This window comes from Puntigrus tetrazona, chromosome 18 (assembly GCF_018831695.1).
Source record: "Puntigrus tetrazona isolate hp1 chromosome 18, ASM1883169v1, whole genome shotgun sequence".
Taxonomy (NCBI): domain Eukaryota; kingdom Metazoa; phylum Chordata; class Actinopteri; order Cypriniformes; family Cyprinidae; genus Puntigrus; species Puntigrus tetrazona.
In genome coordinates this window covers 1,445,122-1,466,936 of record NC_056716.1, presented here as the reverse complement: position 1 = coordinate 1,466,936, position 21,815 = coordinate 1,445,122, and the positions used below count along the sequence as shown (strand labels likewise).

The window sequence follows — 21,815 nt, the reverse complement described above, 5'->3', positions numbered from 1 at the left end:
GGGGATAGCAGTCTGGTGTTTTTGTCATTTTGGGGATATGCTGAGGTGAACAGATAGATAAATTTTAGTTTTGAGATTTGTAGTTGTTTTTGTTTTTTCGAAAGAAATCAATTTTCTTCAGTAAGGATGCATTCAGTTTTACCAAATGTGAAAAGACTTTTACATTATTAAATAAAAAATTAAAAAATGCTATTCTTGAGAAAGTTCATTTCTGAGTTACGGATCATGAGACACTAAAGACTGCAGTAATGGTAATTCAGCCTAGCCCTTGCATGGATAAATTACATACTAAATATATTTTAAATTGTAATAATATTAATAATATTTTGAAATTTTTTCTCAATTGAATACAGTCTTATTGAGCACAACATTTTTGAATAGTATATTTACTGTCATATACTGCGTCTATGATTTACCAGGCAGTTTACGGCTTTCCAGTTTTTCTATATCCAGAGATAATGCTTAAGAAAATATTTTTTAATAAAAATGGGTGCCAACTTATAATTTACATCGAGAAAAAAAACATAAAAAGAGGTTAATTAAATGTAATCTTTACCAGAACTCAACAGGAATGAAGGTCTACTTTTTTAAAATTATAATTACATTATAATTTCTGTGCCAAAGTTCATCCGTACCTTTTAACTTGAACTAAAATCAGTCGATTTGGAATCAAGTTACAAAGGGAACCTTCAACCCATGATTTCATTTGAGATCCAGTTGCCCCTTTTTGGCCAATATGTCCCACTCTCATTCTGTTGTGGTTGAAGTACCGTGCTGTTTTCCCATGGTGAATGGGATTACACTGACAGCAGAGAATGTTTGGTGTTGACACAGCATGCAGCTTGGTTAGTCCTCCAAATCCCCTGCTGTTCCTGAGACCAAACAGCAAAATCTGCTCATTTTTCAAACCAATTGCTTTGGGAATATGAACTGGCTAGAGGAAAGTCCTGTGTTTGTGTAAGGGACTAAATAGTTCTTCCTCTGGTTTTAATTAAGAAAGACGCAGGGAACAAAGTGCTTCCTGTCCGACAGATTGTGCTTTGAATTTTTACGACAGGTTGTGTCAGCAGAACTAAATAAACAATGTGCACGCTATGGATAAAATAAGAGAAGGATGAACATCTTACAAAAGACGCGTACTGCTGCTTTTTACTGTGAACGTGTATTGTTTTGACTTTTTATGAAAAAACACGTAATGAAAGTACAGTAGACACGACAGCTATGATGTTTGGCACCTCTTTTAACAAGAACCTGAAACTGACAACAGATGTCGGCACGTACTTAAGAAACTTGTGGAGCTCAGAGCTGAATAAATTCAGGGGACAGGAATAAAAAAAGTTGTAAAAATGATGACATGTTTCTGGTAGTACAAGATGTATGCATATATAACTGTATCACTGTATATAACTGTATGTTACATGAATTCCCAAATCTGCTTTGTACCATAAAATATCCTGATAACCGTTGTAAGTTTACAGTCAACAAATACACCCATAGAAAAAACAGGTACAATGTTTCACTGTTTTTCATCAAAAGATGCTAAATTTTTCTATTTAGGTATTATAATACAGGGAAATTACTAATTTTGTGGTTGCCCCATTTTTGATTTATCTTTAATCCAGCTATAATTTTCATTTTATAACAACTGGTGCAGCAAAACAAAAAATGTCTTTATGGTAAATTTACACCATTTTAATCTAAACCACTCTCTGTTGACAGGAAGAGAGATTTATATTAATCAAACATCTTTCGTCGTAATGAATCAGTGTAGTCAATCATTAGCTATTTATTGACAAGATCAGATCCTTTATCCTGTCTGTTGTTTGCATAACCCTTTCTGAGGGAAAACAGTGGCCGCTTGGTTTGCATGTTAAAACTTTTCTAGTGCCTAATTGGAGAAGCTGACTCCTCCACACCTTTAAGCCTTTTTGGTCCATTCCAACAGGTTTAATCGCTCGGCTTCAAAGGCTTGTTTTGACGCCCTGAACTTTGTCTCTCCCCAGAGACTGCGGCCTGTTCGGCCTTGGGGCCTGAAAAAGGAGAGAGGGAGGATTTAATGAAAGACAAGAACAGACTGCGTAGAGAAAACACTAAGCAAGTGTGTACAGAGCTGGTCGCTATCACAGCACTGAGTGTTGTGCCAGGAGCTGTACCACATGACTCTTTCAACGCTTTGACAGCCTACTTTTTCTCAAGGGATTGCACTTAAAGCCCCTGTCAGACACCTGCCACAGGGTCAGAGGACACCTGGACAGCTTCTGCCACGTTTCAATCAGACGTATCGATCAAGTGTCTGAAGCAGCGATGTTGTTAAATATGTGCTGAGGTTATGTGTTTTATCAATATAGCTCAGAGACGAAGTCAGGGAGTATTCGGGGCTCAGTCCAGACATCTGAGAATGCCTATTCTTTGAAAAATATTGGAACATGAGACACTTGAAGAATGAAGTACTGATACATTACATCTGTGGTGTGTCACTGTTTATGAAGTAAATCTCTCAATATTATGCTGGAGCTAAACGTAAAAAGACCCTACTGAACCTATAGCCTCAGCCCGAGGCACGGCCAAAACAATCAAAAATCGTTTTTTACCCTTTTAGCTTTCCTGAGTCCAATCAGTGCTTTCCACTTATTATAGTTTTGTCTTTCACTCCTCATGTGTTTTTTAAGGTTCTTTAAATAAGTACGTCTTAGAAGAATTAGTAAATTCTGAAAATAACAGTTAGATGTTTTATGCTTTACTTATCTTAATCATTGAACATAATTACAAGAATTGATTTGCTAGCTACGGAACGCACTGACAGGCATGAAAACAATTAATATATTAATATTTAATTCATTTATTTATTAATTTTTTTGAATGAGTTAGACACACATAATCAGTTAGAGGAAGCACTAGAGTAAAACTGTCATAATGACTAGATAGTTGGCCAGCCTGGGCCTTACTTCCTTCCAGAGGGACAGACGTCCTGTAGGATGTGTCACTCATCGTGAATGTGAACAGCATAGCATGATTATAAACAGAGAGGGTAAGAGGTAGGGCAGTGAAAGTGTATAATGACAAATAGCAACAAGCACATCCTTTAGTGCCCATCCTCTGAGGTAATCTATTAGCACTGAACTTTAAGTCATCCCGCATTGTTCAAATGTTCCGCAGAATAAAAAGGGACCATTAACATAGACGCAGATAAACATAATGCAGATGCCCTTTGAGTTCTTTTGTTCAAACCCCTTGTTGATTCTAGATGGAGAAAACAATGTTTGCAAGTGTAGAGAACACAATTAAAGAGCGCACGGTCCCCTCAGACTGTAAGGTCAGAAGAAACAAATCAATTTACCAGGGAATGACCAATCAGTGTACGGGTTGGTCGATCTTAAATGCCATAGTATGCCATTGATTTGGGAGGGAAAGAGGTTCGTAAAAGAGATTTGAGGAAAGGAAGCCTTGAGATAGCAACATGTATATATTTTTCCAAATGTAGAGAATGTTGTCTTTGTAAATGTAATCTTGCTGCCCAATTGAAGGTTTTGTATTTCGCTGGAAAACCATTAAATGGAAATGGACTGTTGTACTCTTTTGCAGTCTTATTTTCTCCTCCTGTGCGTCGCTATAGAAACAATAGTTATATAAACTAATGATATTCTGTACGTGTGTTTTTGTAGGGAGCGTGGCGTGCTTGGAGAACAAGGGGATTCTGGCCTGCCAGGTCATAGCTGAAGATTTTGTCCACAAAACACTGCTCAAATTTTTTTTCATCATGCTCACTTAAGTTAAAACATGAGCTTCCTGGATTTTATTATACCTTTTTTTATGTTATCCTTCTCCTTATATTAATTTAGGAAAAATCTGCTGCAGTTTTCACAAAGCTTTTAGTGCTTTTATAAATAATGCTTTTGTGGCCACATTCCTAAAAATAAAGGTTCCAAAATGCATTTTTAAAGCAATGCCATAAGAACCATTTGGGGTTCCACAAAGAACTTTTCAATGTGCAGTTCTTCAAAGAGCCGTTTTTTCAAAAAGAGCCCTATTCCACTTTTGTGCACCAGAATGTTTCATGGATGTGAAAGGATCTTCATGGAACAACCAAAGAAAAGAAAGACCCTTTATTTTTAAGAGTGTGCCGGGAACATCTAAATTTTAATTGGCTAATAGCACATTGCAGCTATAGGAGACTCTTGTGGCAAAACAATGCAAATGGCAGAAAGTTAAAGCATTTAGGCTTTAGGTTTGGTGATCCTCTCCAACAGTGAGAATCAGCTACAGGTAATTAGCTAGGAATGCTGTTTCTAATAAATTATTCATGACCTCCGACACTAATCAAGATTAGTAGCACCGAGCATAACAGGCAAAATGCAATCAGTTTGGCGTCGAACAATAAAGAGCAATTAACCAAGCAACAGATCTGATAAGCAACGGCAGCCATTAATATTTCACCTCCTTCAGTCGTGGGTTTAGATTGATTAAAGCTAGTATGATGCTCATTCTGTCCCAGTTCATTTCTTTACTCAAGCTGCAAAGTGAAAAATTCACGCGCATGCTGTTTCAGAGTAGTGCACCACAGGGAATGTCATCAATAATGAATCCTCAATCTCGTCGCACTCCAAGATTCATACTTACTACCTGCCCTGTGCCAAGCTTTCCTTTCAGTCTTCAGTGTAGAGGAGTGCTGTTGTTTCATTCGTGCTGCATGTTTTATTGTGCTTTTGTGGATATGAATTTGCTTTGCTGTTTGCTTGGTGTGATTAAATATGTGCCGTGACCTGTGGTTGTGTTTCTTTTCACAGCTAATAAGAACAGACGGAAAGAGAGAGCAGAGGCTCTGCATTTTTGACCTGAATCCTGAACTACATCAAAGAACTCATGGTAGGTGATTTTGCTTATTATCATAAACAGAGCATCTGAGTGTCCTTAAAGCAGTAGTTCAGCTGAAATCGACCCTCATTCTGATCAAGTTCAGTTCCAAACATGGATGTTGTTACTTTTTCTTTTCATGTGTCTGTTACACTAATTTCGAGTAACCAGCTTTGTTTATATTTCTTTAGCACCGCAGAGAATGTAGAATTTATTAAGCAGTTTTGTCTATTGTCAGTAGCGTAACGCTGTATGAATACACTTCCAAACAAAGCAGCTTTCTGTTGGTCAGTGGCACAAGTTCACGCGAGCAACTTGGACCTGGTTTCAAAATCTGCATCTTGAAATCTTTCACCATAACGAGAAACTCCTGGTCACGTGGATTCTTGACACTCCAATAAATAAAAGAAAATGTAACTGCGCTTTAACACAAAGCTGTTGAGTTTTCCGAGTCTTCACACTGCTCTTTGCCATTCAGTGTAAAAAATGCTCCAAAAGAACATTCTTTATATAACTTGTGCAATAGTTTCAAAGTCTTTTGAAATCACCCCATAGTTCTGTGTGAAGAAGAGATTCAAATTACTCTGCAGCACAGATTTCTTTCTCCATTCTGTATATTCAAAACTCGGTTGTCACGTTCAGCTGCAACACAATGGCATTTGGTGTCAAGTACGTCAAACCTGGTGCATTTTTTAATCTGAATGCAAATTGACATAAGAATTCAGAGCTTTGGCGGAAGATTTTCTGTGAAAAACAACTCTTACACAAAGATGACATATGACTCGTTTCATATGAGCTTGTTTCATATAAAATCACTTATGGCGGCATTATATAATCATTTTTACACTTTGAAAGACATAGAAAAACATAATAATTCCTTCTATTGTGCTATACATTCATCCTTTCTGTGCCTTGTCTTTCTCTTCACAGCTACGATAATCACAATCAATACCTTTTTTCGTTTCACCAGTGCAGATGACATTTGCTCAATTCAGGGCAATGATTTTGCTATACATATTAATTGCTTTGTAAATTCACCAATCAATACAACATTAATCCAGCCCATGCAAGCAATATCTGCCTCTTCCACAAGCACAGCGCACTCTTCATGCACCATATGCAGCAGATAGCTTCATTAAAAAAGGAAATACTGCACAAAAATGAACTGATTGGAAATGCAGTGAAATCATTGTGTTGACAGTGTTGTTTGGCTGGTGGAGGGCTGTTGGTGCACAAAGCCATTGTGACACTGTCAACAGCAGGGAGGTGATTGTCTTATACTGAAGCAGCATCTATTATTTCTCTGTCATGGCTGGGATCCGGTCTTTGTGGGGAACTGATTTGCATTAAAACTCGGTGCATTAATATTCAACGCACATACCAGCAATACACATACGTGGCGCGCAAAGTTAAAGGTCCCGCTGACAGAGATGCATCAACCAGTCCATTCACCCTCTAAAGTCGACCCTCAAATGCCATATAAGCAAAATGCTATGTTGATGAAGATTTGTGGTTTGACTTTTATTTTTGCCCTTTGTGCATTTTAGGTTGCTTTGGTAAAGAAAGCAACTGCAAAGATGGAAATGAAAATCAGCCATCCTGTATTTACTGTGGAAGCTGACATGCCGCAGTCAGTTTCTAAAGTTAAACTGACGGCGCTTTATAACAGATGGTAACTCTATATAATAATCATCTCCACGCCATCCATCTATAACAATTCTGGAGATTGGAGCTCTCAAGTGGCCACTTCAAAAAGAGAGTCTGATGCTGTGTAATGGCATCTGTAATTTCTGAATTTTCACATCAATATTCAACATTATTCATGTGGGACTCGTTCACACTGTACCTTAGAATGAAGGTCAACAAACATTTAATTCTGTTCATTTCAACTTCATTTATGATTCTCTCAGATCCATGTATGGTGAAATGCAAGGGGAAGCTAAGATGTCTCCTTAAGAACAATGTACAGTTAAAGATAAATTGTAGCATGTTTTGATCAATTTTACATGCATGATGAATTTCACATGCTTGATGCATTATTGCACTTTATATGCACTTTTTAAGAGAGATAAATGGAAACAATTACGAGTTGTTATAAATCATTGAAAAGCGTGTCATGTTTCCCCCTTATTTGAACCACTTCCTGTGGAAATATCCTACCTGTTCCAGCTGTCATAAATTACTAAGAAAATGAGTTATTAGTTATTATTCTATGATTCTTTGTGAATGTGCATGATCAAGAGGAAAGTTTAATGTGGGGGCAGCATCTTACCTCATATTGTTTAGATGCGGTTCAGTGGATTAAAAACCAAATAAGACATTTTTACCCTTTTTGTTGTATAATGGGTGTACCCTGGAGATTCCTGGAGCTTTTTCCTATTAAGGCCATCTTTCAACATAAGGCTGTTAGAAAAAAAAACCAACAGTCTGTTCTGTGAGCTCTTTGTCACTGGAGAAGCACATGATATGAGTTAATATGTTTATTGTGGAGTAAAATCTTCAGAAATGTAATGTTGCTTGAAGGAACGCATCTTTCCATAATGCATACCAAGATTAAAATTCCCATGCGTTTTCTAATAACTATATCACTGTCATCTTCTGTCTGCATTTATGTTTACGACTGTCATCACCAAACATATGCACTAAAGGACTGATTCAATACAGAGCGTCAACAAACTCCATATTTCACGGTAGACCAGAGGTCCTCCTCCAGATGGCATGTTTGACAGGCCTGTGAGTGATCACTCATTAGACAAACGCTAGTCCAAGCTGTGCTCCATCTGCAGAAGGCTGCTGCTTTGCGTGTTTGCTCTGACAGGAACTGGTGTTAAGTGGATACACCAGACACCCGTCTAGAAACAAAAGGCTGTCCACCTATTCCAACCCCCACCATTTTAGCTTAGACTGTGGAAGCCAAGCCGTCATAAAAATATGTTGAAATCCCTCCCTTTTGCTTTGCGGTTCCATACTTATCTTCTTGGCAAAAATAAATTTTCCCTGTTTCCAACATCAGCCAAGACGTAAGGCATGAACTTCAGAGCTCAAATGTGGGGGAGTGGACTGTTTGAACTTCATCTTCTTGAGTTTGTGTGATGTTTGGAAACCTGTAGGACTTGTGGACTTTTGATTATTTTGCGTTGACATGCCGAACACAGTGTTTGTGGTCCAACAGTCCATGTTTGTTTCTTCCTTAGCATAACAATTCAGAACGAATGCAGACCTCACTCTTTAGGTCAGGTCAGTTTGACCACAAATGTTTGTAGGAAATAAACCGACCTACACTAAATAACTAGGACCCATTCACACTGACAAGGAATAAATAGCTTCAAGTCAACAAGTTCATACTGTTGATTGCTGTATCAGTAGTTCATGTCATTAAAGGGACAGTCGCAAACAGACATTGAATATTCCTGTGCTGTTAATCAGTGGTGTATCTTTATGAGGACAGAGATCCCTTGTCATTGTGGAAAATGTTTTTTGTTTTTTTTTCATTTTATTTGCCGTTTTGAGGTTCCTGGGAACATTCCCTAAATGGAAATTCATTCACTTTTGGACTAGCTTATATTAGATTCTTGTGCAGTGTGGGATGTTTTTGATTTACCAAGCAAATGATTGTGCAACTGCCTTTTCAAGACCAAAAATATTACATTATCCTTAAAGGCTAACATGTGTAAGAACACAAAATTGTTTTATAGGTACGTCATTTGGCGGATTTAATAATTTGGAGAAATGCTAAGAAAGTGTTGGCTAAATAACCAATTACATGGTACAAGTGACTTAAAGTTTAATTTAATAAAAAGGGAAAGTCCAGTGCCATGGGAAATCCCTATTGTACTAATGAACTAGTGTTTATGTGATCACACTCACTGTGGGATGAAAAATCTGCACTGTTGAAAGACAGAAAGAGGTTGTGAAGACAAAAGAGAAAGACTTCAACCGATCAATGTTTTATCGATCTTGCTGAGCTAGTGATCTTCTCCATCTGGAATTGATAACTTCACCAGAGCAGCAGATACAAGTGTATGGATCTCAGAAGCATTTAAACTGTGTTTTTATATCTAACAACAAAGAATGTTTCTCAGTTGTGAAGTTATTAGGTTTTGTATTGACCTCATTCAGCATTTCAGTAGTAAATTCATTATATCGAATAGCTTGGCAGTCATAAATCATACAGGAAGCTGCAGGTTGACAATTTTCTATAGATTTCCTCTTTAATTTTCTTCACTCCACCAGCACTGGCCATTTCCCCAAGCCCACTTGGTTTCTCTCCTCTGTGAATGCAGCATTCATTGACCTACTGACAAAGATAAAGTGGCTTTATTCATCTAAAACCTGCACCTGCATCTTAACGATGATCTCTGTAATGAACTCTATTTCTCACTATAGAACATTTTAGAAAGCTTATTACACACAATTTCAGATCAGATGTTCAATAACCGTGCGATTATAAATGTAGTTCACTGGAATGCTAATTATTATAGTTTCTCAACAGCAGTGACCAAGTCCTACAGCACTGGGCCTATTCACATTTGCATTGCCCTACTTGATTGTGTTTGCATGTTCCAGAGCGATTGCCAGTCTAGCGGCAGGGATTTTTCAGTGATTCTTTTTGAATTTTACTTTAATGTGCCAATAAGTGACAGTAGTTAAGTGATTGTGTTTATGAGAAAGCTACTTGAGTCAAGCATTAATTTGATGTGCTCAAAAACGCTGATTTATTTAGAAATTAAACAAGTCTTTATTAGTGAGTCATTGAATCATTCTTTCAGCCAACTAGTTCCAGTCAAAACTGCTGCCTTACTTAAGAAATAATCAGCGTTTTTGAGTGAGCCAATGATTCATTCATTCAACCGTTTTGTTCAAAAGTGTTGCGGTATTGTGAACCCTGTTGAAAAAACATGGTGTGTACTGAAGCTTGGCAGCTGGTTTAAGCTAGTCCTGAGCAGGAGCTAGTTGTAGGACCAGCACATGACCACCGTAAACTAGTTTATAACCAGCTCAAGAGCAGCTTAAACTATCAAATGAACAACTACTAAGGACCAGCTTAAACCATCTCAAACTAGTTTCCATGCTTCAAAACATACCTAACCAGCAGATGCTGTTTTTCTTTCAATGGGAGTGAAACTGTGAAAAAGTAGGCACCACTGCTTCTGCCAAGCTTCTAAAGTGCGTATACAGTGCATGTATGCTCCATGGGGCCACAGGAGAGGGTTTGTGAATGGCAGTACAGCAAAATAACTACCACTGAATGACATTAAATAGAATACACTCTTTAAATGGTCATGAAGTACTTATTCAAAGGAAGTATATAGTATACACTTTCGGATGCAGCCTCAGTCATTGAATCATTCATTCAACCAGTTCATTCATAGATGCCTATTCATTCAGAAACTGTAAAAGTTGCTCAGAGGTGCTTTATTTGTGTTGAATGTGCAAAACCTAACTAGCAGTAACCAGCAATATTTTTGCTTACATTTTTTATATAAAAGTAACATTATACTCGCGATCACCCATTTTTTTGGTCTGAATAAAATCAAGTCATGTTTCTGGTATCACTGGAGGCTTTCTCTAAATATCTAAATCAGGTCATTGTTCTTGAGTCAGCTGGTCTAATGAATGAGCATTGGCACTGCAGGCCTTTTGTGTCCAATTCAACATTTAAATTCTTCTTCAAAGGATAAGAAATCCATCGGTTCTTATGACTTGTTTCATCCAAATGGTCACTGATGAACCACTAAAAGCTTTAGGCTCATTATAGACTGAAGTTTTCATTAATTATACAGCCAAAAATGGCAGTTAGTCATTACCGTGTTCCCTGATACATGTGAGGTACCTGCCCTCTTCATGAACATGCTGTAGCTGCTTTAACTTATGCAGACTTCAAAGCTGAGAATCATGTGACTTATTCTGCCCTAATTGGCGGTTCATTAAAGGACTATATATGCCTGCTGGGTTAGACCGTGCTGTCATGGCCCTTTCCCTAACACAGCTAGAATGTTTTCCAATTTCATGTGTATTAAAAAAAATTCTACACAAAAATTTGATTTGCTGAATTTTCTTGTATGGAGCACTACTGATGTACACACACACTCACACAGACACAGCGTCTTTGTCGCTAGCTCTTCAAGCTGTGCATTGAAAAGAACAATTAGGAGTCATCTGATTCACCCGAGGGTGAAGTTCAGTGCTCTTGTGAGTCCTGTGTTTCATTCTATATTGGTCTTTATGTATGCAAGCTCATGGCTCATGGGGGAAGGATGACCAGCACACAGTGTCCTTGTCCTTCAGCTAATGATCCTGTCCCAGTTAGTAGGGTAAGAATGACTAAACCAGACAGTGGATTAATCAAGTTAAAAGTGTCAACTTCAAGGAGAGTCTCTTCAGCGTATTTATTTTTAAAAAGTGAGGTTTTCTGAAGGAAGACCTCAGGGAGGTCCGAGAAGTATGTAATAGCCTTTGGCAAATGCACCCTACTGTCTAAGAATGAATTAGCATTTTCATTTTGCCATTCTTACATTTGAAATATTAAATACATGATTTGTAATTTTGTCTTTTCCCTTCTCTCGTCCTAAAAATATTAAGGCTGAATTACGAGGTATATAATATTTTCTAAAGCAATGCTTTTGTTACAACAGCATTTATAGAACTAGAATTTTTAGTTTTTTTCATCAGTTTACATGTGTTGTTTTACTGTAATATCAGAAATTTAAAAAATGATTTGATCAGATTTTTTAGAAAGACTATTATTTGTATAATATTATTTTGTATTTTAATAGTTAAGCTACCCCTCCTTCTCATAACCTGCTTTAGCACAAAAACAGTCCAACAAAACAGGCAAAAAAGTAACTGTGTAAGAAAATAATAGCACATCTCTTTCAATGTTTCCAATGAATAGCGCATATATTGCATAGATATTCAAATGCGTGAGCTCAAAATGACTGTAATATGCCATTGTTTTATTATAGAAAATATTCCTATAAGAAATAAAAGATGTCATTTGCATAAGTATTCAATCTCTGTATTGCAGGAGTGCGAAGTTTACACAGGCAAAAAAAACCCTCCAAAACAATAGCACTAATGAGCGCCGCACAATTGACCTCTGCTTGTGAGTCATTACAGTAACTACCGCATTTCCTGGATAGAAACCCCGCAGTGTAGGGATCATTATTGAAGTTGTGAATCTAAAACACATTTAGGAGAATCATCCCCATCCAAATGTAAAGTTCTTATCTACGTTTTTTGCTGCTAATTTGAGATGGTACGTCTGCGGTTTTTCACAGTCGCTGGTATGCTAACAAAGAAATATTACTTTTGCTCTAGATTGTGTGTCAGTAAAAGAAAAATAGATTTTGTGACGTTACAGCAGTGAATGTATCACATGAAGTTTAGTTTTATTTGACAGTGGGGGTAGGGTGTGTGTGTTTCTTTCTGTGGGTCCTGACTGTGTTCGTGTCAGCTAATGTCTGCGAGAGAACAAGCAGCAGTCTCTTTCATATTCACACATGCTGTTGTTCTGGGCTCACTTTTGCTTTGCTTCAGATATTTCTGCACTTTCGATGAATGCATTGCTTTTTTCATTGTGTACAAGACTACAAAGACAATTGTTGGAAGTATAAAACTCAGTTCTTTTGGTCTTATAATCAGAGACCCCAGGATTTGGAATAATGAGCTGAACAAAATCAGTTTTGATCGCGTTGTTGGATTAGCTGAAGCTCTTTGGACTGCGTAGATGTGCTGCAACGAGCATGTAGTTTCACTGCAGACCTTCCTGTTACATGTAGCTATGTGTGTTTGATTGATGATGACTGCAGTGCTGTGGGAGTCTTGGGAAAAATACCCTGTTTATTCTGCACTTTCTCCAGAGCCAGCTCCGATCCGCAGGCAGTTTGATTTATACTGGGATCCAAGATGCTTTACACCAGTGCGTTCCAACTGGGAGTGTGCGTGTTGCTTTCCTGCACTCAGCAAGCTAAGCATCATGTTGAAGTTTTTACACAAAACCAAAGAAAGGCCTTCTCAGATGTGGATCCAAATATTGCAGGCCTACTTTTTTAAAGCTTTTACGGCGTTCTCGGCCCACGCGTCCACATCCAGGTGCAAATGGCTTCGCCGACCTGCAAAGAACATATCAAATTATACAAGAGAGGTCATCAGATGCTGCTAATGAAAGCTTTAATCTATGCAACCCTAATTAAAACCCCCTGGTTTGGCCTTTATTAAGAATGAGGGTAATTAAAACACTAATTGACCTGAGGGTGCTATAAGCACTTTGCAGACACTTTTGATACTAGGGCCCTCTGTTAAATTGAAAAGATCCATTAAACACAGGCTGCGTCTCTATCTATTTCTTAGGGCAGTGAAGGATTGTTTCCCAGAAACATTATTCTGCGTAAGATCAGAACTTTTCATTATAAAGACCACAAAATATGACAGTTTCCTTGTGAGGTACAATTCGTACCACCTCTAACCCTCAATGACGATAGGTTTAGGTCATTTATAAAAATTCATATGAATTGTGCAACTCGTAAAATATGTACGATTTAGCAAAATAAATTTAACAAGTGTACAAGTGAAGTCTTACAAATGACTATGAATTAGCCACCTTGGAAAATATGTGAGATGGGGCTGGTCAACCTTTCTGGTTGCTCTTTTGCACATTTTCTGGTTTGTAAGATGTTCTGATTATAGCACTTGAAGACATAAAAAGTCTGAGTTTCATGAAATGTCATCTTAAAAAAGAAAAATAATAATGTATGAAGTTAAAGTTAAAGAAACAACACTAGGTGAGCCAAAAACCTCTTTTTAGAAAGTTCTGCCAGAGCGTAATGGGATTGCATCTGACAAGATAGGAAAATACAAAGAAAACAAGAAGAAAGGTCATGGTTAGTCTACTTGTCATCAAGCCACATTCTATTTCTGGCTCCAAATAAACACACAAGTGATTTTCTTGGCCTCTCTCTCACAGAGTTGGTATGATTACTATATCTATAATAATGTTTGCTATCCATCATGCATTGTTGTTTGCAACAAGACTTGTGGTATTAGCACTGCACAGGGAGATAAGGTTGCGCTCAAACATGTATTTAAGGATGACACCCTCATGTAATACACCCTCTGTGTGCTGTCTGAGTAATAGTAGGATAGCTCTGCCAGTGCTGGCTGTTAGCGCTCTCCTAGAACTAATGAAAAAGGCCCCATTTCATTTAAGGAAAGTGCCGGCGTAATAGGCCTTCATCCCAGAGAGTGCTTTTTCAGGTAGAAGGATGGTCTGCTGAAACACAAGAGCCTCTCATCATTAATTACACTAAAAGGGAGGCTGTGTCTTTAAAAAAAAATAGCATGGCCGTTTTAGTATGCACATGGGAACCCTGAATTCACCTTGTTTGAATGCACTTTGAATACAAGATTTTGCCGAAAAGCTTCTTTGATGCTAGCGTTCAGTGTTGCGCAAACTGTGTGAACCTTTTAATTTTTTAGACAGCTCTTTAGTACGAATGTTTTTGTGCGGAGTGTCAATATGTAGATGAAAGGCTGAATTGTGAGTGTTTCTGATTAAGTTCAGAGATGACGCAATGTTTGTTTTTCTTCCAAGGGGCTCGGGGAGGCTTCAGCGAGGGGGACGAGCATGGAAGGAGACTGCCTCAGCTGCATCAAGTACCTCATGTTTGTCTTCAACTTCCTAATCTTTGTGAGTATTTATGTGTCCGATGTTGACACATTTCGCTCGAGCAGAGCAGTAGAGGGCTACCAATTTGAAAGATATGGACTACATAGAGAAATGAACGTGAGAAATCGCACGGTTATAATGTGTTTATAATAAAAGTTAGTTTACTCTAGAATGTGCATTAGCTGGACCAATAATTGCTTTTGAGTGCTACCAACATGGCCGTTACCTTAGACCACGGATGGGCAACTTTGATAGTGATGAGGGCCAGTGTTTTTTTGGAGAGATGAGTCAAAAGTATCAATTAATTATTTAGTAGCATTATATCTAGTCTCTCCTAATTGTTTTGATTTTTGTAATGCGTTAGCTTTTTGTCGATTCACTGGTTCACATTTAAAAACATGTAGCAACACCAGCTGAAGGGCTTATTGTAAAAGCTAATTTGTTCGCTTCCCTCAGGTTTCACTTTCAGAACTGTAGAAATATAGTGGTTTTCCAACAATGGCTGGACACAAAGATTGCAGCTCCCAAGTAAAATCGAAGCCTTTTTAAAAAGAATCGCCATATTAATCCAAATAGCAATTCTTGTCTTTTTATCTTCGAATTGAAGACCTCTTCTAATTGGTAAATAATGCATTTCAGAGTTGATCTGCTAGCTGTTTTTTTTCAGTGGTGTGATGGCAATTTAAATAAAATACAGATTTCAAAACAATCCAAAAATATGGGTAATCCCCTTATAGGTGGTAAAAAATAATCTATATACCATTGATTGGAAAATAAATTTCATGTTCAGTTTTTAATTTGTTATTTGCTAATGTTAGCGAACATTTACGTCCAACTGCGCTGAAATAAACGCAAAGCTTCTTTGCGCGACTTGCTTTTTAAATGTTTTAAAATAGATCATCCGAGTCTGCTTTGCTTGAGCGGGCTTTACTAAAAGACGCCGCGGCCGCTGGTTGCCCACCTCTGCCTTACACTACCTGAGATTATCTGATATTTGACCTTTGACCTCATCATTTTTTTGAAAGACTTTCATTATTTTGTTAAGTAAATAATACTTACGAAATTAAAATGTAAACTTAGAGGCTTAGTTCAACCCAAAATTAATTAATTACTCTCACGTCGTTGCAAACCTGTACAACCTTTGTTCATCTTCGGAACACAAATTAAGGTATTTACAAAAATAACATTATTTAACGATTCTTCTTCCATATGCTGCGGCATGCCGCCGTTATGTTACATTCAACAGGTACGTGCTTTCTTCTGAATGTAAACAGCACTGATTATGTTGATTGCGTTCAGGTACACATTCTTGGAGGTACTCTCCAAATACAGTAACTCAGGGAGAATTATTGTTAAATGAATTGTATTTTTGTTTTCTTTGCGCACAAATAGAAATCTTGTAGTTTTGCAAAATTTGAGCCACTGATGTTACATGGGCTGTTTTACTATTGTCCTTGCTGTGTATGCAGGGTTTGAGAGTTCACAAATTTCATCAAAAATATCTTAATTCCGACGATGAACAAAAGTTTTAATGCATGAGCAATTAATGACAGAATTTTCATTTTTGGATGAACGAACCCTTTAAGTATATTGTTTTTGTAATAAGTCCTCTTTTTAAAAGTGCGGTTAAGTGTACAAATTTTTACACAAAGATTTTTTGACTCTATATTTCCCACAAAATTCAGCCTGTGGACTGCGTTAAGACTCACAGATTTGTAACAGAACAGCTACTTGTTTAAACATTTCAAAGCAAAAGAGGGGAAGATACAGGGAAAGAAGGAGGGAAGAGACAGAAAGTGTTTCTTTGATCATATCTAGGTTGACAACATAAATGGCCACTGTGGAATTGGCATAGACGGAGAAAGATTTGGACTCATTTCATTCGACTGAATTAATTATCTCCCAACAGCGAGAATAATGTGATGTACACAAGTGCAACGCTAACAATAAAATAGCTCGTTTTTTGTTCCAGAAATGCTAATATAATTCTCCGAAACGCGTTTAATAAGCCGAAAACAGCTGCTCATATTTATTCAACCCTAAAAACTATTAAAACACCAATTTAGTGATACAGTCAAGCTGTTTATGGAATCTGTTTTTGACAAAAATAGCTGCTGTGACAGGACTCCGCTTGACAGACACATTGCTAATGCCATCCATGAAAAGAATTCCAGGTTTGGCTCACAGGAGAGGGAGACTGAGGAACATGTTTTTGTGTGAGGCTCTTATCTCAAAAACCACCACACAAACCCATACACACACACACACACACACACACACACACACTCATCTTGAGCTGCTTAATCACCAGTCTGGTGTCTGCTCAAAGTGTGTGTGTGTGTGTGTGTGTGTGTGTGTGTACGATTGTATGGAGGAAGGGTATCACTTTGACAGGTAGAGGATTGTGGGAAGCTGCAAAAGAAACAGCAGCGTTTCCCAGCCCCCACTCGACTGTCTTTGACTCGCCTGTTAAAACTCCTCAAGCTCCTCTATCCATTCACCTTCCCCCTCCTCTCTGGAAGCGTTCACTTTCAGTAGCCGTTTACTCAAAAATGATTTATTTTCAGCAGCAGAGCCCATTAGTATTCTCTCTCTGCTCGGCAGCACGTTAACCTTTGTGTTCACCAAGTAATGTGCGCACAACTCAGCAGTTTGTGGCGCATGATCATTTTTATTTATCACAACCATTAATCCTGCACTTGGAAAATAATCAGCAATCATTTTCTTTTTTATTTTAAAAAAGCGTTATTTTATTAGAGGATGTCAAGTGGATATCACTGCATGTTGCTTTCATAGAATGTGTTTTTTGTTAGAATGAAATTTTGTGCCATTAGCAGAATTTCGAAATGATGTAAATACTATTGTATGTGCATATGGGTATAACAAGGGAAAAAAATTGACCTTTTGTATCATAAAACATTAAATTCCACAAAAAATATTAATATGGATATTGTAAAAAAAACTAATGAAATTGACTAAAGTTGTTACTGAAAATCCATGATTTTTTTTCTCTTTTTTTTTACCTTCTGAAAATTTGAATTCACTGCTGCTTAAGTAAAAATATATTTTCCATAAAAACAAAAATGTTCCTTTGTCGAAAGTCTTAAGCCCTCATTAAAATGTTGTTCCCAAAAAAGTTTTTCAGTATTTTTCGAATTTCAATATTCTGCATACTCGCTCGTGGTTATATTTCATTTTGTTTCAAGTTATTTAAAAACGGGATTGGAACATTTTATGTTTGTTAAATTAAAGTTTTCGATTTTTTTATAAATATGCCTACCAAGTGACCAGCGCAAGACAGTGAGTTAATTTTCATCGACTTAGCCTTCTCACACAAAACATGATTTGAGACATAAATAGCTGCATTGTAAAAAAAAAAAGAAAAATGTAATAAATGTTTGATAAATATCCAAGAGAAGAGTGGAAACTGAAGCATGTTTGTATGGCATGGAGGCGCTAGTGCGATCATTTTTTTCGCAACTTAAAACACCCTCACTTTCTTCTACATCATTCGGAACTGAAAAACAGTTTTATTTCTGTCCATTCGTAATAGTGCTAAAGAATACTATAAAATACAAATTAAATAATTCAAATGAAAATCAAATAAAACATTATCAACTTTTTCATTAAGTGCAAGGCACGCGTCCAGGATTGTCAACTTCATATTTTTGTTTTGTACATTTTTGTTGGGCCGCTGTGCTTATATTGAGTTTGCATGCAGTATTATAGCTAGGTCATGCTGTAGCCTACTAAATAAATACGATTAATGTCATACTATTTGAAGAATAGAGTCAAAATTACAATAATAAAATCATATTATATTGCGTGGAGTTTATGTAAAAAAATCAAAGAAGAAAGTCTGTGGCATCCAGCTTGTCATTCTTAACACGAAATGCAGCAACAGGAGATAGGCTTGAAACTCTAATTGATAGATTTCATGAGACGTTGGTTTGTATTCAGTTCTTCTGCTTTTATTTCATTTTAAAGGTGCATTCAAATATTTACTCGTGTTTATTATTAAGCGAGAATCTCCAGTCATCCGTTATATTTTCTCCGGCACGCATAGGAAAAGCACGCAAGTCATTTTGAAACATCAAGACAAATACAACCAAGGCACAGAACACACTTTCATCTCTGTGGTTAATATATCCGTTCGGTGACAGTCAGACTGTATTATTAGGCTTAGAATGCGTGCAAAGAGCGCACCATCTATAGCCTAAAAGCTGTCGCACTTCAATTCATCGCGATCTCTGACTTTTACCTTATCCGTTGGTAAGTCAACCTGAGTTCACCTCATGGATAATTGTTTTTAGTTATGTGTTCCTAAAAAAAAAATGTATTTTTAGCTTTTTTTTTTTTTATTTGTAATTTTCCAAAAAATCTACATAATCAACCTGTTCAAAATGTATAGCCTGCAAATCTATACCTAGATGAGTGAATGTATGTCTGTACTTGTTGACCCAACTGGAAGCATTTAAAATAAAGTAGTAGATCAAGCCACTTTTTCTAATGACAAAAGAACAGCAAACATGCTTTATCTGTCCATTCGTTGGGTGCATTGAGGTGGGTCGTGGGTGGGCCCTGGCACCCCTCTTGCGATGGCCCTGTACAGAAGGACATAAGGGTTTTCATTTTTGGGTGAACTATGCCTTTAAATGTTTTCTGCCCTAGGTAAACCTCCCTTATTTTACTGTAGACACTGCATACGTTTAAATCAATATTGTTGCATTTCAGCCAAATTACAAGAAGTTTACACAAAAACGCAAACATAATGTAGTAACTTTTTTTTTTCTTTGTCTCTCCATCTCCACAGCTGGGTGGCTCCTTCCTCCTTGGCGTTGGGGTGTGGGTGGTGGTGGACCCCACCGGTTTTAGGGAGATAGTGGCGGCCAACCCCCTTCTCTTCACGGGCGTCTACATCATACTGGCCATGGGGGGCATGCTTTTCCTGCTGGGTTTCCTGGGATGCTGCGGAGCCATACGAGAAAACAAGTGCTTGCTGCTTTTTGTGAGTCACGGTATATCGAAGAGGACACTAAGTTTAAATCTGCTGACCCACAGGTTACTGACATCTGCGGTTGCATAAAGAACCTGAAAACCTTTCTATTGTACTTAAGGTTCTATGCAGTGGAAAAATGTCATTGATTGAATGTAATGTTTCTTCCACTAACAACTCACAAAACACAGAATGATTCCTTTATGGCACTGTTGTGCAATATCATTTAAGAAACCACTGTTTTTTAGAGTGTAGCAAAACACAGTCATAGCAGTTATTCATACAGACAGGATTTAGTGTGTTAGTCTGACCCAAGCACAGACTGTGTGACAAAATCCTCCTTTTTTTTTTTTTTGCAGTTCTTCATGCTGATCCTCATTATATTTCTGGCAGAGCTGGCGGCAGCCATTCTCGCCTTCATCTTCCGGGAACACGTGAGTGACCTTGTCCGAAACGTTGAGGCAGCTTCATGTTTTCAGTGTTGGCGTGCCGCTAATACCACTAATATTTTAATTTGTGCATGTGTGCGTACAGCTGACCAGAGAATACTTCACTAAGGAACTGAAGAGGCACTACCAAGGCTACAACAACACCGACGTCTTCACATCAACATGGAACGCTATTATGAATACAGTAGGTCAACTAATCAATGCGTGCCCCTCGAGAATGAGCTTATTTTAACTAATATTTGCCCGTCTCTGTATCGCTCTAGTTTGACTGCTGTGGAGTCAACAGTCCAGAAGACTTTGAGGAAAGCATCTTCAGGTTCATAAACCCCGGTGAAGTGGTTCCAGAGGCCTGCTGCCGTAGGAACAGTCCTCTTGGAGAAGCAGGCTTCAGTAACAGGGAGGAATGTCTGTCAGGCAGCATGCTGTACCGGAATAACAAGGTGGGCTCTCGTATACGTCATATCCCCTATCTCTGCTCAAAAGCTCAAAGCTCACATTTAACTAGAGCAGAAAAACAGGAAAAGAGGAATAGAGTTACCACTCCGCTTCGGCTCTCCCAATGCTGACTAGTGCTTTTCCATGTTCTCAGTGTCTGGGGAATGTGAGCGCGTGTGAGAGTTTCTGTGAAAGCGAGCAGGGGCAGTAAAACTTAAGTAAGGGTCCGTGTGGGTTTTTAGACAGATGTCCTCTAGTCATGCATACTTGTATTAAAAAGTTACAAGTCGACTCACCCTCTAAACCCTCATGAGTGTATCTGTAAAAGAGAGAATTTGTCATTTTGAATCATGTTTACACACTTCACAGAAAAAAGCACTGCGAAATAGTCCTTGTGACTTGTGTGCTGCATCCGAAGTCATCTGGAGTTATCAGGATAGCTTCATGTGAAGAAAAGTCTGTTTATTCTTGATCAAATTGTTCAGTACATTTCAACTTCAAGTCACATTTTTACAAAACTGCTATGACAAAAATCATATTTGTGTGTCTAATGCCTTAGCGATCCTCTAGATTTAGATGTAACTATAGTTAAGATGGCACCATATTTCATTTTTGGAATGATAATGAGGATAAAAGTGCAGCCTGTTCAATGGATTGTACAACTTGTTCTTGTATAAGAGATAAGTCAGAGTAAGCAATTGTTCGAATGTATAAATAAAAGTATGACAAGTTGCTTAAAAATTGAAATGAACTAAAAAAACGAATGGACGGATCAAAACAATGATTCATTGAACAGAATCGTAGGCACTTTTTATTAGATTTAGAAACATGTATAAAATTGTTTAGCTGTTTCACAAAATTGTACAACTATATTTTGTTTCTTTCTGTTTGGAACGGCAGGGCTGCTATTCAGCGGTCGTGGACTACTTTGAGATGTACATCTATGTTGCTGGTGCCCTGGCTATCGTTGTACTTACAATTGAGGTATGGCTTTTCATATCGACTGTATTTGCATCATCTCAGAGAGTTATATAAAACTGTTGAGGATAGGACAGATTTGAAAAGAAAGCCCACGGACACCAGATTAGATTTAACAGAAGAGAGACTGTAAACTGAATCTCTGGTGCCCTCATGTGGTAATGTGCTGGAGGCAGACAGAAGAAGTGAGTGACTTCTGGGAATCATCTTGCTGTACAATACAAATTAAAGGGATAGTTCATTCAAAAATAAAAACTCTGTAAGTAATAAGTCACCTTCATGTCATTCCAAACCTGTACGAATTTCATTCATCTTCAAAATACAAATTAAGACATTTCTGATGAAATCCAAGAGCTTTCTGATCCTCCGTGGACAGCAATGAAGGTAGTAAGCCCAAAAAAGTTAGTAAGGACATCATTAAAATAGTCCATGTGACGTA

General features: G+C 37.6%; 1 protein-coding gene across 2 annotated transcripts in view; it reads left to right on the top strand.

Annotated features, from left to right (window-relative positions):
- Positions 1-21,815, top strand: part of tspan18b (tetraspanin 18b) — a 33,046-nt gene that overhangs the window by 10,116 nt on the left and 1,115 nt on the right. For both annotated transcript variants that reach the window (XM_043216748.1, XM_043216749.1), the window contains 7 exons: positions 4,785-4,863; positions 14,444-14,539; positions 19,332-19,526; positions 19,874-19,948; positions 20,049-20,147; positions 20,227-20,403; positions 21,299-21,382. In XM_043216748.1, the coding sequence (XP_043072683.1) occupies positions 4,861-4,863; positions 14,444-14,539; positions 19,332-19,526; positions 19,874-19,948; positions 20,049-20,147; positions 20,227-20,403; positions 21,299-21,382 (729 nt within the window). In that variant the 5' untranslated portion in view covers positions 4,785-4,860. The remainder of the gene's footprint in view (positions 1-4,784; positions 4,864-14,443; positions 14,540-19,331; positions 19,527-19,873; positions 19,949-20,048; positions 20,148-20,226; positions 20,404-21,298; positions 21,383-21,815) is intronic.